We start from the raw sequence: 16,307 nt of genomic DNA, 5'->3' as shown, positions 1-16,307 counted from the left end.
TTGAGTACATTTTTAGACCAATACTTTTACTTATTCGTAAGTAAAAAATTATCAAAAATATTACTACTTTTACTGAATATAGTATTTCAGTGCTCTTTTAAATATTTGCTCACAGTGCAATGCTACACTGGACTCATGGCGTCTTATTACTAGCTAGCAGATGGTACAGTTAATAATGAATTAGTGGGCCCGAATGTAGAAGCTAGCTAGGTTAATACTTTGACTGCAGGTGTTAGCGCGAAGTAGGAGTGACACAAACTGTGAGGGAGCAGACACACATACACGCACACACGCTCTTTCTCCTTCAGAGTTGCTGTAAGACAAATATTAAGTCACTAGCTACTGGTCCAATAGCGAACAAATATGCTCTCGATCGCCAGCGCTAATCTACTCAGAAACAGCCGTGTCGTTCAGCGCGTGAGGTCGTTACAGCTGCAGCTACACACGTCTCCTGCCGCAAACATGCCCATTCAGGTAAGACGACATGTTAGCTTCACATGCTACACTGCGTAATGTCAGGGACGCGAGGGTGTAGCTATGTTTGACTGTAAAGTAGCTGAACTATGCGGTTATATAGCCTGTCAGTGGCTATGTAGCGTAGCCCACCATGCTAACTGTTCTTCTCAGAGGTCGCTATGAGCAATGTTTGTTGTTACTGTGAGCCCTGAAGGCTCCCCGACACCTGCACGATAGCATGTGAACGAACATTGCAGCTGTTAACAGTGTATACACTGATAAACTCAGGAAATTGTCCAAAACTGTTCCCAAACGTATCAAATAAATACGCAAATAGCGACGTAAAAACATTAAACATTTTTAACGTGAGTTTATGAGTTTTTATGTTGCCTTTACAACACAAATAATCTAAACTTTTGTTATTAACCCTGCTGAATTTTAGTTGAGATTATTTGCCATTTTAACAGAACACCTCCACCTTAATGTGATGATTTGTCGCCCCCTGGTGGCTACAGTCCCTCAGGATAGCTGTTCTTCATTAGGGCTGCAACCATTAATGCATTCCTAAAGGATTTGATGTCCAATTAATTGGATATATATATATGTATGTAAGCATTTTACAGCACTTTCTATCCCATTAATGAATAACTGTATTGTTGTAAACACGCAGAGTTATAGATCTACAAATGAGGAAACCAGTGCTTCCAGTGCCCTAAAAAGTGGGGGAAATGCCTTCTTTACACTTCTCCATCTTTACCAGGTTGGTGAACATCTCCCTGCCGTAGAGGTCCAGGAGGGGGAGCCAGGGAACAAGGTGGCGATGGATCAGCTCTTTAAGGGGAAGAAAGGAGTCCTCTTTGCTGTACCTGGAGCATTTACACCTGGTTGTTCCAAGGTGAGTCCGCTCTGTTCAATACTCTGCTTGCAGAATCGATCTTTGCGTCACTTGACTGAACAATTTCCGTGTTCCTTTTCAGACTCACCTCCCAGGTTTTGTGCAACAGGCCGCAGACTTGAAGAGTAAAGGTTTGCAAGAAGTCGCATGTCTTTCAGTCAACGATGCGTTTGTCATGGCTGCTTGGGGAAAGGAACATGGCGCAGAAGGCAAGGTATGGACTCTTTTATATCAGCAATTTTAGGGTTTATAAGCCACTTACTCTCCTGCACTAAAAGTCCATAAAGGAACCGTGACCCTACCTTGGTGAGCTTGTCTGAATCTCCCGCTGCATTTCTCATACGAACAGCAATGTATTAACGACTGATGAAAATGGCTTTAGTTTACTGTAAGCTCAGTGTGTGATGCTCACATTATTTTCCTATTCAGGTTCGAATGCTGGCTGATCCCACTGGAGCATTTACAAAGGTAAAACAAAATGTCTGCCATTTTCGACTTCTGTTAAGAACACAATGACTGTGTGTACTCATCAGTTGTTCTGTTGCCTAATAGGCAGTCGACCTGTTACTTGACAGTGATCAGATTGTGCAGGCACTTGGAAACAAGCGATCCAAGAGGTAATTATAGTGTTTTCCAATCCCATATTTGCTGTAATAACATGATTATTTTTGTTTACATTTCATACTCTCCAATACCTTAACAGTATCTTTTATTCATCTTTTAGTTGTTGTTTGTATATTTTTGTCTCTAAAGTGATATTATAATTAAATTCAAAATCATACTCCATTAAGAAATCTAATGCTTGATAGCTTTGATTCATACATTTATAGACCACAGTACTAAATCAGTGTGAATGTCATCCTTTATTTCAGATATGCTATGTTGGTGGAAGATGGGGTTGTGAAGAAGATCAATGTGGAGCCTGATGGCACTGGGCTGACCTGCAGCCTGGCTTCCAACATTCTGTCTGAGCTGTAGACTTATTTAGAGCTCATTAAACCAAACCGCAAAAGCTTGAGTTTACTGTAAAAGTTGCACTTACAAAACCCAGTGTCGCATGGAAGCTAGTGTGAGGAAAACGCAGCCAGATGGCAATTAATACGCACAATTATGACGTGACTGGCAATCTAATGGGCCTTGCATCAACTTCTGTAGACGCATGTTACATTGAGAGTGAATAAAAATTACCCTGAGAGCAATAATCACTGTTTTCCTGTGTGGCTTAATTTGAGGGAAAAAAACTGTCATAATTTATTTTAAATCAAAGTAAGCATTAATATAATATTTAAATTGAAAAGTGGCATGTCAGCCAAGGATATTTATTTAGCCTTTATTATTTGTGTTGGCCTTAAACTATATTGTTCTTAGAGATAATTAAATTACTGCTTTTCTACAGAGTTTGGTGGCTCTTTCTGGTTAAAGGGAATGCATGGCCGCCTTAAACTGCGGTATCCGGTACTGCAGACATACTGTTAGATTGATCGCTTTTATTTTATTATTTTATTTTTTTCAAAAATAACTTGATTATGTATCACTTTTATTGCGTAGTGACGTCACTGACGTGTACAAAGCCAAAAGCCCACGTCGCTGTGTGACGTCAATGCGCCGGAAGCCGGCGCGTTGCATTGTGGTCGCCGCCGGTGCTTGAATAGAAACAGAAAGCTTAGCACACGCCTCGGCTTTTCTCCCGCCAGCCACGTCTCTCGTCAACGGTTTTAAGACATTCAAGGTAATTCCATACTGACTGATATACTTAGTGTCCGCAGCTTAAATGCGCTGTCGGATTAATTTAAAATGAAACGACGAATTGGCTAATTGAGGCAAAATTAGCAAGATAGCGCTGATGCTATGTTAGCTTCAAGTGAACTGGAGGGCGCTCAAACATGAGCCGTTACTACTCTTCACGATGCTAACTTCATAGGCTGTGTCATGGCGATGTTTTTTGGAAGGCCACGCAAAGTCTTTAAACAGTGAAGCAGTGACTATTTAAAGGGAAACGTACTTTGAAACTAGCTAGTGTTAAAGGTGTTAGCACTGAAATGCCTTGCGCGCGCAGTGAATGCAACAGGAGGAGTGAATCGCGTTGATAATAAGTATTCGGTTACTATGTCCACAAGTTACAACAGAGATGCGTGTATGTTGGTCTGTGTAGATGTATCGATATCTTTAGGGGACAGACATCGGCGTTGTGTAGTGATCTTATCGGGATCAGTTACGCCCGCTATGCTGGGACTTTCGGTTTCTATGATACAGGAGTGAAACCTCTACAGGTTTTAGCTTCTGGAGTTCACAAAGTGTAAGCTTTACCCAATCTGAGCGAAGATTAAACATAATAATCCGTTTAATAAAGCAGTCATAACCTGGAAGTTATTTTATGAAGTATCCATTTATGTTAAAGTAATACATATTTACCATTTAATATCATGTTATCTTTCAGGTGGTTTGTGAAAGCCCTCAGCAGCCATGTCGTCGACATCTCAAAAACACAAAGACTTTGTGGCTGAGCCCATGGGTGAGAAGCCTGTGATGGCTCTTGCAGGCATTGGAGAAGTCCTTGGCACAAGACTGGCGGAGAAAGGATTTGACAAGGTAACATTTTATTAATGTTTAATTTGTGTATGGTATTTAGAGAGTGTGAATATTGTAGTTGTAGTTTCAGCATTGGGGAAAATTGTGATTGTTTATGGTTGGCACTTTTGTCACAGACTAACATGAAAATGCTGGTTTGGAGTTTTAAAACTCACAATTGCTTTGATAAGTATAATCCATTGTGTGTCTGCTAATTCTACATGTATTCCTATATTCAGACTGAAGTTTGTCAGAGCTCATTATCTGAAGCAGATGTAGAAGCAACAACAGCTTCTGTCCTGGAGGAAATATCTCTATCAGCTAAGCGGGAAAGTTAACAAGTTTTGTTGCACTGGCAAAGACTATTATCAAAGATTATGTCTCAGTTGTTGTGAAACATAACCAGGCATTGGGACATTGAACTTTCTCCACTGTGGACGGTCTGTGTCTCTATGAGCAGTGGCTAAGATCTCTCCTTAGGATTCGGAACAGCCATGATTGGTCGATTGCTTTTTCTGTAGGGCAGGCTGGAAGTGGACTGACAAATAGTGTGATTTAGTGGAGGAAAAAAACCTGTCTGGGAAAAAGCAGAGAATAGCATTGGATAGAATTTTGACACATCAAAAAAGTCTAAATCTGATGTCATTTGCTTTTCTGTCTCCACAGGCGTACGTTGTCCTTGGGCAGTTTCTGGTGCTAAAGAAAGATGAGGAGCTTTTCCGGGACTGGATCAAAGAGGCTTGTGGGGCAAATTCGAAACAACAAGGTGACTGCTACGTCTGTCTTAAAGAATGGTGTGACGCCTTCCTATAAAGCATTCGTTTTCTACTTCAAACTGAGCGTTACCTCTTCAGTAATCTTGATACATTTAAGATGCACAGGATATATGAAAGGACACTGTACACACTAGGGTTTATTGAAGTCAGCTTTGTTTTTAATTTATGCTGAAAGTTGTTGGTGTATTTCTGAAATTCTTCAACCCACATGCTGTTTTATTGATCTGTCACATGTAGCTGTGAACTAGGAAACCTAAATGCAGACTCTCTTCATGTTCGTTGACACGAGTCAGCATGTCCACCATGACGAGCTGCTCATAATTATAATGTTCTTCCTGCCCAAGATCTTTTAAATTCTGCATATACTTTCTGTTTACGATTAACATTTTTTGCAATGTTGGTCATACACTGAGATCCAGTTTGTTCTGTTTTATCTTCAGAGAAAATATAACATGTTTTTAGTTTTCTGTTTAATGTGATGCTGTACACTAACACTTGTTGTCTAAGCCTTGGTCTTATTGCCCAATTCTGTTTTTAAAGCCTTTGGAAAGTAAAAAATGTAAGATAATCATTTTAAAATTGGATACTACCCTTTTAAGGAAGCAAAATGGTCACTTTGGCCAAATGTCACACATCTGTTTGACGCTGAAAATGGAAATGTGTTTTAAATAAAAGATGTCAATGGAACAAACTCAAAACGATGTCCGTTATTGATGAGACTCCAACCTTTACAATGTAGAAATTACAAGTGTTGGTGTGTTAAATTAGCTCCACAGTGCTGCTAATTGTGATGGTAGTAAACGAAAACAAGGGTGTGGTGACAGCAAATGAATTACATGACATATAAGAGACCGGATCGATCCAGATAGATGTAACTGCCATGAAAACATGAAAATATTCTTCTGCACAGCAGCCATTTTTACATGTTTTAGAAGCAGAAATTACCTTACAGACCACATGGACCCTGAAGCACAGCCGTCCTTCATTTGATGATACAATTGTGGTTTTCCTACTGTGACCTGTCAAAATGGCTGCTGTGCAAAATCATGGACATAATCCTATTTATAAAAAAAACAACCAATGCATCAATTTGTAAAATTTTAGTACTTAATTTGCTGTACTTGTATGGTAGAATGTACTAGAAGCTTTTATCTTTGTGCATGATTGAGGTCAGGTTGTCATAACTGGATTTATTGGTATTGTGTTTAGAAGTGTATTTCTAATTGTACAATGCCTTAATGCACGCTAGTTAAATGAGTTAATTCAGTCAGATGACTGCACTTCCCAGTCATTATTTACATTTAACCAATGTGTAGCAGTTGCTTGTTCAAACACTGATATGTTTACATTTGACTGTGAAGGCACGAGTCAGACTTGGGGATGTTTAAGATTTGGTTTGTATCAAATAATACCACAAACTAGAGGAAGAAATTCTGACAGGAGGTTTTATTTGAATGCTTGGTTTTACACGGTTTACCCTTTTCATCAGAGAGCGACATTTGAATTACTTTTAAAAATACACAGTGGTTAACGCCGATAACTGTTCAGCGCGGGTTTGTCAAAGATGTCAGAAGTATTTGATTGTGTGAACTGGATTTCACCGAACTAAACGATGGCCTGTGCTGTGAATGGAGAAAGTAAAACCGTTTAAGCTAAAATGCAAGCTCAATCTCATCGGGCCATCATTTCTCAGGGAGTGGAAGAGACCATTAGTCGGTTCTTTGAATTATTTTTAGAAATGCATGATGTACACCTGTCTCTGTCATTTTTTAGAAAATGCCTTCAATTGTATATAGAAGATCCATAACCCCTTCAATGTGCATTTTCTATTGTGTTTATAATTTAGGTCGGTGCTATAATTAAACTATAAAATGTTAATGACTGAGCTTCATTTTCACAGTAGCACCTATGCACGTACACATACACGTTCACATTCACACTGGAGCAACAGTATAGAAATGAGCAAACCTGCTAAAATCTTGGTAAAACCTTGAAAGGTACCGGTGATTTCTTTATAATCCACTCATAAATAGTCTTAGATACAAGTAACTGCCAAAAACAACAACAGATGAGTTGCAACTATGTAAAATAATCTAAATGCTGATGGCGGGGGAATATGTTCTGTATTTAGACTTCTTCTTAAGCCTATCCATCCTGATGAAAAAGGTGTTTTTACCTCCGTGTGCTTTTATTCACCAAGATAAAACGGCCTTCCTCTAAGGGCGTAGGGACGGATTTTATCAGAGCAGCATCTGAGACGTGTATAGCACCACCGTCGCCCATCATAGACCTAATGTGGGGAAATTGAACGTCAAGGCAAAAAGGTTTCAAATGCTGCAGAATTTAATCATACGAGAGAACGTGTTAAAAAAAGACGCTTGATGCTCTGTTGGTTTTGGCAGTTACCTGTGATGTGCATGAGCATGAGAGATGTACATGTTTTCAGCCAGTTGTAGAAATCTACAGTAGTTTTGGGTCTAAATATTACTTTTTTTTTTTTATTGAATAAATGTTTTCATTATATATCCCCCTTGTTTTAGACCTTCCCCTCTAACGTGATCCGATAAATAATTCACTTCAACACATTTTCGCACGTGTTCATGGACTCTGTACATCGGCAGCTTTTATGCAACGTTACTATAGTACATTGATGTCTTATTTCAAATGGAAGTACAGTACGTCGTGTACACACTGTACAGCTGTACTTTTTTCTTTTTTTTTTTTAAACCACAACAATCCCTGACGAGTCTCAAAGCAGAGCGCAGAAGAACTTCTTCTCCCTGAAGGGGTTCTCTGAGGTGGGCACAGGGGTGATCAGGGGATCATCGCAGGCGTGCGCGTCGCAGTACGCCATCAGGTCAGCGGCTGCCTTTGATACCTGCAGGGGAGGTAGGGGTGAGTATATTTGACTATTAACTTTTTTTATGTACATGTGGAAAGAGGAAAATGACACACATCCCCATTTAAAAAAAATGGCTGTGTGATCAATTTAAATGTTAAATAGCAGTGTAAAGGAAGGACAACAAAGACACATACTCAAGTGTTTTCTGTTGTAAAGATATATGGATGCTTTTAATGCATGCTTTTCTTATCGTACAGTATTGCTGATGTATCAATATTATTATTTACAAGGCAGATGCTGAGTCATGAGCCTGTGTCAAGGTCGTGGGAGGAAACCTGTCTGAACGATGTCACATCCTGAGCCAGATGTACAGTATACGTGCAGTTTGGTCAGTACAGGGAACAGCTGCTGAGACAAAGATGTACTGGTGGAGTACGCCCTTCTGTGACAGAGGTCATGCAGGCAAGGAGGCCCAAACCATGCAAATAATATTCAAAGCAAGAAATAAAACTACATTTAAAAATCCAATGTGCAATGCAGGACAACTTTAAAAAATATATGTGTTTCAATCTGTGTGGTAAACCTACCTACCACCTGCACACATCATCATCAAAGTATCCATACCACTTTTTTTGTCTGATACCATTATCACAACCTTGAGTATGTACTCGTATACTGAGCTAAACTGGGTTAGTGGAATGAGCTCTTTTCCTCATGCGCTTGTGATTTTCCAAAAAATTGTAAGCGTTATTTTTTGTTTTTGTTTTATATAAAGCACATTGAGGTGCCCTTGTATATGTACTTATACTTTACACATAAAGCTGCCATAACCAGCCATTCAAAAACGTCATATTCCAACTGTATCATGAATATTCTGCTCTTATATAGAAGAAGTAAACAGCCCATGTTGTTTACCATGTTTATGCTTAGCAAACCATTTATATGAAATTTAGGGTTATATATACATATATATGAAGTATATATGTATATACATATGGAAGTATATATGTATATACATATGGAAGTATATATGTATATACATATGGAAGTATATATGTATAATCATATGGAAGTATATATGTATATACATATGGAAGTATATATGTATATATACCCCTAAATTTAATATAAAGCTGATCAGTTTATTAAGTCCCAGTGTATACCCATGTTGATATACATACATACATATATATGGATATGTATGTATGTATATATATATATATATAAATGTGTGTGTGAATGTATATATATTTGGTCTAAGGCCAGTATTTTTCTTAGCAATACTGGGCCAAAACATATCTTCATCAGACAACAAAAAAATATTGTACGAAAATGATAAATTTAAAGGATGTGTTGGTTGAAAGAAGTCACTTGAATTTGCCGCATACTGAGTGTTTTAAAACTGCTCTTTGACTCATTTTTGTGAAAGGACAATAATAACAATAATTAAAAAATCAAGCAAACTCATTTTTTAAATTCATCTACCAGGCCCGATATCAATGCTAGTGGGGCAGTTTTGACTGACTGCTGCCATAAAGGAAAACTTGATCTGTCCTTTACTTGACTTTCATGCTGTTGTATTGCTCTGTTTTAAGGAGCCCCTGCAAGGTTGTGATTGAAGTCATTTGGAACATAATTGAAACCAATACCATTTGGAAACCCTCCAGAGTGAAGCATTGACTTAAAGAGCATCTGAGAAGGTCAGTGGTGCCCTTCTACGTATATCTGCACACCAGTCTGGGTGAGGGTTGTATTATTCTCCTTTGTCTGTAAAGGTTCTCAGTCATTCATGGCCATTGTATCTACAGGTAAAGTTCAGTTTTCTTTTCAGTAAACTGTATATTATATCTGGACACTAGTGTTGCTGTATCACGACTAACGTCTGAATGTGAGGTTTGATTTGAGGTTGGTCTTACCTTTATCCTGCAGAAACTAGCCTCTATCTTCAGTTGTTCCACCAATTTCCTGGCTTGGCCGACACTCATTGTGCTGTTCACTGGGGTGTCTCCTTTCATCCTGGCCACAAACACAGCAACATTTATGGATGTGAACCAGAGAGAGAAAATCAAGTTTTTATTTTTTTGGTTGAATATTGATCCAATTCTCTTTACCTTATGATACTATTTCAGGTGATGAAATGAACTATATGTGAAAGAGTCCTATTTATGTAGTGTTATTACGTATGTTAAGTATGTACTAAAACTACAGTATTTATTGCTTATATATGTGGACTGCAAACGAGCAAGAAACCCTGTTAACGAGGTCTACATTTCAGTCATAGAATTGGCCCGGCTGCTACATTATGTCATCATATATGGTCACAAAAACAAATTGGCTTGTCAAAGAGACGTGAACTGGGCCAAACGGTCAGATTTAGTCACCGTGGCCCAGCAGCTTCTCCCACTGCGAGCCAGAATAACCAAACAGAAATCAACTGTGGCGTGACATAAACACTGCAAACACACAGACCTCTATATAATCTGCATATGAATAACTCATCTGCCGCAAATGGAAAATAAGAATTCAGTAAAATTGATTGCGTAAAATGAATGGAACAAATGTATCAACATTTGAATCATCTGGACATTTTCCCCCTTGTCTTTTCCCTTCTCCCTCCATCCTTCCCCCTTTTCTCCTTACCCGTTGTATTCCTCTTCAGGTGCAATCTTCCCCCCTCTTCTCGCTCTCTCTTTTTCTGCCTCTCTGTGTCCCTCTGTGTGGTGGTATCAGTGTAGCCGGACCCCACCCCTCACAGACAACAGCCTGGATGCTCCCCTGCTCTGTACAGTCCAGTGCACTGCAATTCTGCCACAATGAGCACTGGATGTGTGGTGGATGGAAGGGCTCACCCCCTCGTCCAGTAAGTGGTACCTGCCAGACGGAGGGAGGGCAATTGATGATGATGATGTTCTCGGTGGGGGTGGATCGTACCATTTCTGCTCTTATATGTAATTAGAACCAACCAATCTCTCTGGTTTCAAACTCCAGCATAGAGAAAGATTATCTGTGTGATGTGGGTTTTTTTTGTGTGCTACAAAAATATACATCATGGGATATGAGCTCTATAATCCTGAAGCACTGTTTGTCTATGTGCATTTTCTGATGCCCACCCTCCTCTCCTCTGTTGCCATGGTGACTGTCTTCCTGCAGTCTGGTTTAGTGGTTTACAGCACAATTTAAAATAGGGGAATATCTATCAGTTTTGACCCATAAGTATGAATTTACTACACATGAGAAATGACCTCATCTTTCCTCCATGTTCATGGATTTACTGTATGAAGTACTTTTTAAATGATTATTATCAGGAGACAGGCTTGATGACGCTCTCAAACCAAAGCCGATGTGGGGGAAACATCCTCCACAGAGGCAAAGTAGCTGAGCACAATTGGGCTTGGGCACCGCGTTGCATTCTGGGACATGGCGGCCATGTTGATGGCTTCGCGAATGTAAACAAACAGCAAGTGAACGAGGAATTGACCGGGATACGTTAAATACGGAGGCCAGGGACCGGTATGTGGACAAAATCGGCTACAAACACATCTATCTGCCGCTGCGTAAAAAAACCCAGTTCCTCTTAATTTTATGTACATTGCACTTTATCATATCCATACATGACTGTCATGACAAACTGTCGCCCCCTTCCCCTTTTTTGTTGGCGACAACCAATCTATACATGTACTGTCTCTGGTGACGAGGACGTTTCGCGGTCCCGTTAAATTCTCCCTTGCGCTTGCCGTACGACGACCAAAACCAAAATAAAACGATATGATATGGCAGTAATACACAAGAAAACCGCACTACATTTGATGGAATATTTGCATGTTTTATCTTTACTTCGTTATCGATGTTTATTTATTATGACTTTGACATATATACCAAATCCCAATGGTGTTGTTATGTTAAGAAATAACTGGTTTTAAGATGTACTCCCCTGCCAGGACCTGCAGATGAATCGAATGGCTGCAGTTGAAGGACTCCATCTGCTGGATGATGTTGCAGGCACATCAAGACGTATGAAGACACTTGTAACAACTGTCAGCTTCATTTGAGGTACATATTACATGCTCCAAACATACTTGAACATAAAGATTATTCATGAACGAATGGACAATTTAAAGAAAAATATATTAATGAATGGTTAAAAGAATCTCAAAATATCTCTTGCAAGAGACTTGAGATGGGGACAGAGGAGAACAGGAAATAAGAAAAGGACAGGGGAGGAGAAGAAAGAAATGATGCACTCGGTAGTGTAGTTTCCGCCCAGAAGATGGCAGTAATGCAACACCATTGATGCAAGCTGCTGTTAGACACCAAAGAAGACCAAGACTATGACATTGAAAATGTACATAGCAATGCAACAAACTGAGCAAACTTGGACATTTCCTGGTATTTCATGTCACATGCCTTCAGTTAAGGACAGAAACTGAAAGATGATGATGATGATTAAAACCCAGGCAATGCAGACATTTCCATCTGTACACTGACGTGTGTAATCCACTCATTCTCCTGCACCAACCTTCATAGAAAAGTGAGAGTTTTAATTCAAAATCTTTCATAGAAATGGTGCAAGACCAGTGCTTCGGCTGCAGTCCAGGACAACTAAAACTAAATTAGAAATTGCAGTATGCCAGGACAACTTGAAAAAGTATGTATGTTTCAATCTCAGGAGTTAAATTATATTATATAATTATAATATACAAAATACAAATTTTGATTTTATTATATGAAGATTAGCAGTTTAATCCAGGACAGTAGTGAAAATGGCCAGACATGTTCAATGTTGTACTGAGAACATTACAAAATACTATAAATATGTAAATATTTGGTGAATAGTCTCTATAAATTGAGTTGTGTGTAATAGGAATGGGGCTCTATCTCTCAATCAAACTTTATTAGTGCAGTGCAACTCAAAGTGCTTCGAAGGATGAAAATGTAATCAAGGAAAACAACCCAATGGGGATGCGAGGAAGTGAAGTGATGAAACGCTGTCATCGGAACTCTAAGCAGCTGCGAGGGAATAATACTAATGACAGGAGGTGAAAGAAGGTAAAGTTAATATAAATAGTATAAATGTTTGAGATGTTTCCCTGCTCAAACACACCTGATCCAAGTGGCTCGTCAGTAAGCACTGCTGAAGCCTGATAACGACCCCTTTATTTGAATCAGGTGTGTTGGAGCAGGGTAAACATGCAGGACCAGTGGCTTTACAGGACCAGGAGTGAGAAACCCTGAACTAGAACATCATAAAATAATCGGTGCGGTAAAATAGAAATGAAATTCTGCACAAAGAGTCTGAAGGGTAGAATGAAAACTAATTTGTGTTGGATCCAATGCATCTCCTATGCTCTGGCCTTCGTCCCTTCCATCCACCTCTGGCAAGAGAAAGGCTGGGGTCCTGACCAGTAAGTGTCCTTTGAGTCATCATGGTTACTGGGCTTTTGTGCTGTGTTGTTGTTGTCGTCTGCCCCAGGTTCCTCTAAGGATAAGGATGATTTATATATATAGCGGTTGCTGCTGCCACACCTATACACAAATATTTGCTTTTGTGCAACTAGCAGTCACCTTTCTACTAGCCCATAGCCAAGTGGAAAGGGAACTCAGCTCTGCTTGAGTCTGCTTCGACTCCCCATCAGGTCAAGGGCTGGGGTTCCCCTGAGCAAGGTACCCAATCCCCATTGCTCATTATTAACTCGACGCTGTAATGGAGGCCAGTCACAAGCCCAGATAAATGGGAGGGTTGCATCAGGAAGGGCATCTGGTGTGAAAATGTCTGCCAACTCAAATATGCCGATTACAAATATGTGGCGACCCCAAGAGAGGGAGAAGCCAAAAGAGTCACCTTCTACTAGGTATTCAGTATATTCACACTTCCTGAACACGACACTGGAAAACTGTGTCCATTCTTTATAAGGTCTATGGAGGGGACAGAGCACACTGTTAGAAATAAGGGTTCCAAAAGTGTTCTTCTGCAGGGGCTGAGGTTCTACTTGGAACCATTTGTTTTTCAAGGGTCCTTCGTAACACTAATGGTTCCAGTATGAACCCTTTAAAACCCCTTTCCCGGATAAAGGGTTTTAAAAGGGTTCTTGGTAACACAAAGGGTTCTAAGAGGGAAAGCCGAAGAACCTTATATGGTTCTACTTAGCGCTTTTATTTCTAAGAGTGCAGGACATAAAGGACGAGGAATAACACTGAACCAATTGAAGAGGAAGGAAGCGAAATCTAAATAATATAACATTAATAACTGTGTACATGTTTAAGTATCATCTCTTCTCTCATTGTGTCCTTTTTCCCATTCATCCACCAGATGACGTGGAGGGCTGCGTGGAGGGCTGCGTTGTGGCCCGAAAACAAACGTCCCTTCCGGCGCAGTCATGCAGCTTTGGTCCTCAGGGAAGTGCCCCCAGAAGAATGACAAGTATGTATTGTCTCTGAATCGTTTCCAATTTTAATATATCATGATTTAGTATCACTTTAGAAGCGTTTTTTACGAGCTTTTCCTGGCACAAACCCTGAAAGAAGTGACAGCAGCTACACCGACTGTAACATGACTGCGAGGGCTGTGTCTGAAATAATCACCAGATGCTTCCCAAGAGCTTCTCTTTCATCTCGGCAGGTTATACTCAGTTGTAATTAGTGTGGGTGGCTCCGGCAATTCATTTAATATACTGTAGGCAGCCATAATGGCAGTGGAGCAGCTAGACGTGTAAAAGGTTTGGTGATGCAGAAGTAAACTGTGTGAAACTATTAATATTGTTTTACAGATATCGTAAAAGTTTTATTTATTTTTGATTATGTCCTTCCAATTAAAAGCAGTAAATGCCGCACACAGCAAGCAAATAACTTTTACGAGCTCAGTTAGATGTTAAATCACGTATTATATTACAAACGTTACAATGAATTAAGTCTGGACCGTCTTTTGACTTCATTAATGGTCTGTAAATGAGCTTAGCTTAATTACCGCCACAGCAAGATGAGGCCTCGCTGTCGAGGGAGCTGAGAAACGGCTCAATCTCAGTTCACCAATAATGTTTGAGTTGAAATGTTTGCTTTGGACAAAAATACAGATTTTTGGTGCCTTGGAGGGATGATTTCTCTCCACAAAATCAATGAAAGTCACAATAATTACTGTGATTATTATCTACTCTTCCCAACACAAGTGATGTTAGTACCCGCTTAGAAATAAGGGTTCGAAAAGTGTCCTTCTACAAAGGCTGAGGTTCTACCTGGAACCATTTGCTAATGAAAAACCCTCTCCTGAAGAAAAGGTTTTTCAAGGGTTCTTGGTAACACTAATGGTTCCAATAAGAACCATTTTGATCCAGAAACCATTTAAAAAGCATTTCCTGAATAAAGTGTTTTAAAAGGGTCCTTTAAAAGCCTAAGAATCTTATATGGTTCTACTTAGCACCTTGATTTCTAAGAGTGTAGTGAAGATAGAGTACAAAGTCGAAACGATTTTAAGCTGAAAGCAATTCTACATTTATACAAACATAATTATGGGGGAGTATATTTAATCTCTGCCTATACACTCTTAGAAATAAAAGTGCTAAGTGGAACCATATAATGTTCTTCGGCTTGTCCTCATAGGAAAACCCATTTGGTTCCAGGTAGAACCCTTTTGGAGGGTTCCACCAAAAATCCTTTTAACACCCTTTATTCAGGAAAGGGGTTTAAAGGGTTCTCTGCATCAAAATGGTTCTTACTGGAACCATTAGTGTTACCAAGAACCCTTGAAAAACCCTTTCTTCGGGAAATGGGTTTTCAGAAGCAAATTGTAGATGGACCCTTTTGGAACCTTTATTTCTAAGAGTGTAAACAATCTAAATGTTGCACACTGGACTTAAAAAGAGTAATTTCCAGGCTGAGGAATCAAAGTGAATTCCAAAGCTCATGTTCATAGTAAACTCTGCAGTCAGTGCACTGCTGCCCCACACTGCTCATGCTGTTTATTTGCACATATTGCCAGTCAGATACTGAGTTTGTATAAATCTCTCTGCGATCGAGCCGCCCTCTGGCTGCTCCACAGCACAGCAGTGAATTCCAAACAGGCTTTTATGTAACAATAAGCACAGCAGCTCTGGTTCATGGTTGATCGTCTGAATCATCAATCACAACCGGCCATTTGTATCAACGGTAACGCAACTGCTCAATAGTTTCCGAAGAGCCACGAGTGACTAGAGTGCTGGTGATCGGTTGCTTAGTTGAGGTTAAGTCCATGACAATCATTGCTTTCACAAAATGCTCCCACACAGTATTATTATTATTATTTCTCAGTTTGTTTTTTTTAATGAAAAGAGCCAGTTCCAGTGTATTTACTAGAAATGAACATGTACAACAACTTCAACACAATTCAGCCATCAGGTTTTGTACTGCATACATTATCATGTTCAGCTATAAACAGAGGAGAAGACAGGAATCACTTACACAGGAACAAAAACTGATGAGAGTCGCCGCCAATCGTGTAGTTGTCCACAGGGCACTTCAACAAGACTTTTTTTTTAGAGATCTTTTGACGTCATGCCATCAACATATAGTCACATGTAAACCGATGATCGGTTCAGTAAACCACAAACATTCAGACCTCATTCCTCCATAACTGACCATATTTGCTACAGATTATGTGAAGAGTATTTCAGTCGACCTCCACTTGACTTTTTGCATATTGTTGTTGTGCTACACGATGATTTATAGATGCAGTATTTGGACTTTCAAGTCAGGGCTCTAATTAAAATTCTAAAAGGAACATTATGAGCCCCTAGAATAACGG

At 39.6% G+C, this 16,307-nt stretch overlaps 3 protein-coding genes across 3 annotated transcripts; 2 read left to right on the top strand and 1 right to left on the bottom strand.

Moving 5' to 3' along the window:
* Positions 1-127: 127 nt before the first annotated feature.
* prdx5 (peroxiredoxin 5) lies at positions 128-2,547 on the top strand. Its single transcript, XM_083910257.1, has 6 exons — positions 128-474; positions 1,217-1,351; positions 1,434-1,565; positions 1,781-1,819; positions 1,904-1,968; positions 2,224-2,547. The coding sequence occupies exons 1-6, from the start codon at positions 364-366 to the stop codon at positions 2,327-2,329; spliced, it is 588 nt and encodes a 195-aa protein (XP_083766383.1). The 5' UTR covers positions 128-363; the 3' UTR covers positions 2,330-2,547.
* Positions 2,548-2,978: 431 nt separating this feature from the next.
* Positions 2,979-5,333, top strand: banf1 (barrier to autointegration nuclear assembly factor 1). The gene is made up of 3 exons (XM_083910315.1): positions 2,979-3,080; positions 3,789-3,940; positions 4,586-5,333. Exons 2-3 carry the CDS (start codon positions 3,815-3,817, stop codon positions 4,730-4,732), a joined length of 273 nt encoding a protein of 90 aa, XP_083766441.1. The 5' UTR covers positions 2,979-3,080; positions 3,789-3,814; the 3' UTR covers positions 4,733-5,333.
* Positions 5,334-7,444: 2,111 nt separating this feature from the next.
* gng3 (guanine nucleotide binding protein (G protein), gamma 3) lies at positions 7,445-9,552 on the bottom strand (the record flags this gene model as incomplete). The annotated part of the gene is made up of 2 exons (XM_083910107.1): positions 7,445-7,573; positions 9,454-9,552. 2 exons carry the CDS (start codon positions 9,550-9,552, stop codon positions 7,445-7,447), a joined length of 228 nt encoding a protein of 75 aa, XP_083766233.1.
* Between the last annotated feature and the right edge of the window lie 6,755 nt (positions 9,553-16,307).

This window comes from Microchirus variegatus (assembly GCF_963457635.1).
Source record: "Microchirus variegatus genome assembly, chromosome: 2".
NCBI classification, from domain to species: domain Eukaryota; kingdom Metazoa; phylum Chordata; class Actinopteri; order Pleuronectiformes; family Soleidae; genus Microchirus; species Microchirus variegatus.
Note: the sequence above shows the minus strand (reverse complement) of the source record. Positions and strands in the feature narration are given on the sequence as shown.

Excerpts from the sequence above, each read along its gene's own strand:
- prdx5 (XM_083910257.1), top strand. The coding sequence starts at position 364 with ATGCTCTCGATCGCCAGCGCTAATCTACTCAGAAACAGCCGTGTCGTT. Across the intron at positions 1,352-1,433 it reads TTACACCTGGTTGTTCCAAG|ACTCACCTCCCAGGTTTTGT; the intron begins GTGAGTCCGCTC and ends GTTCCTTTTCAG. Across the intron at positions 1,566-1,780 it reads AACATGGCGCAGAAGGCAAG|GTTCGAATGCTGGCTGATCC; the intron begins GTATGGACTCTT and ends TTTCCTATTCAG.
- banf1 (XM_083910315.1), top strand. The coding sequence starts at position 3,815 with ATGTCGTCGACATCTCAAAAACACAAAGACTTTGTGGCTGAGCCCATG. Across the intron at positions 3,941-4,585 it reads CGGAGAAAGGATTTGACAAG|GCGTACGTTGTCCTTGGGCA; the intron begins GTAACATTTTAT and ends CTGTCTCCACAG.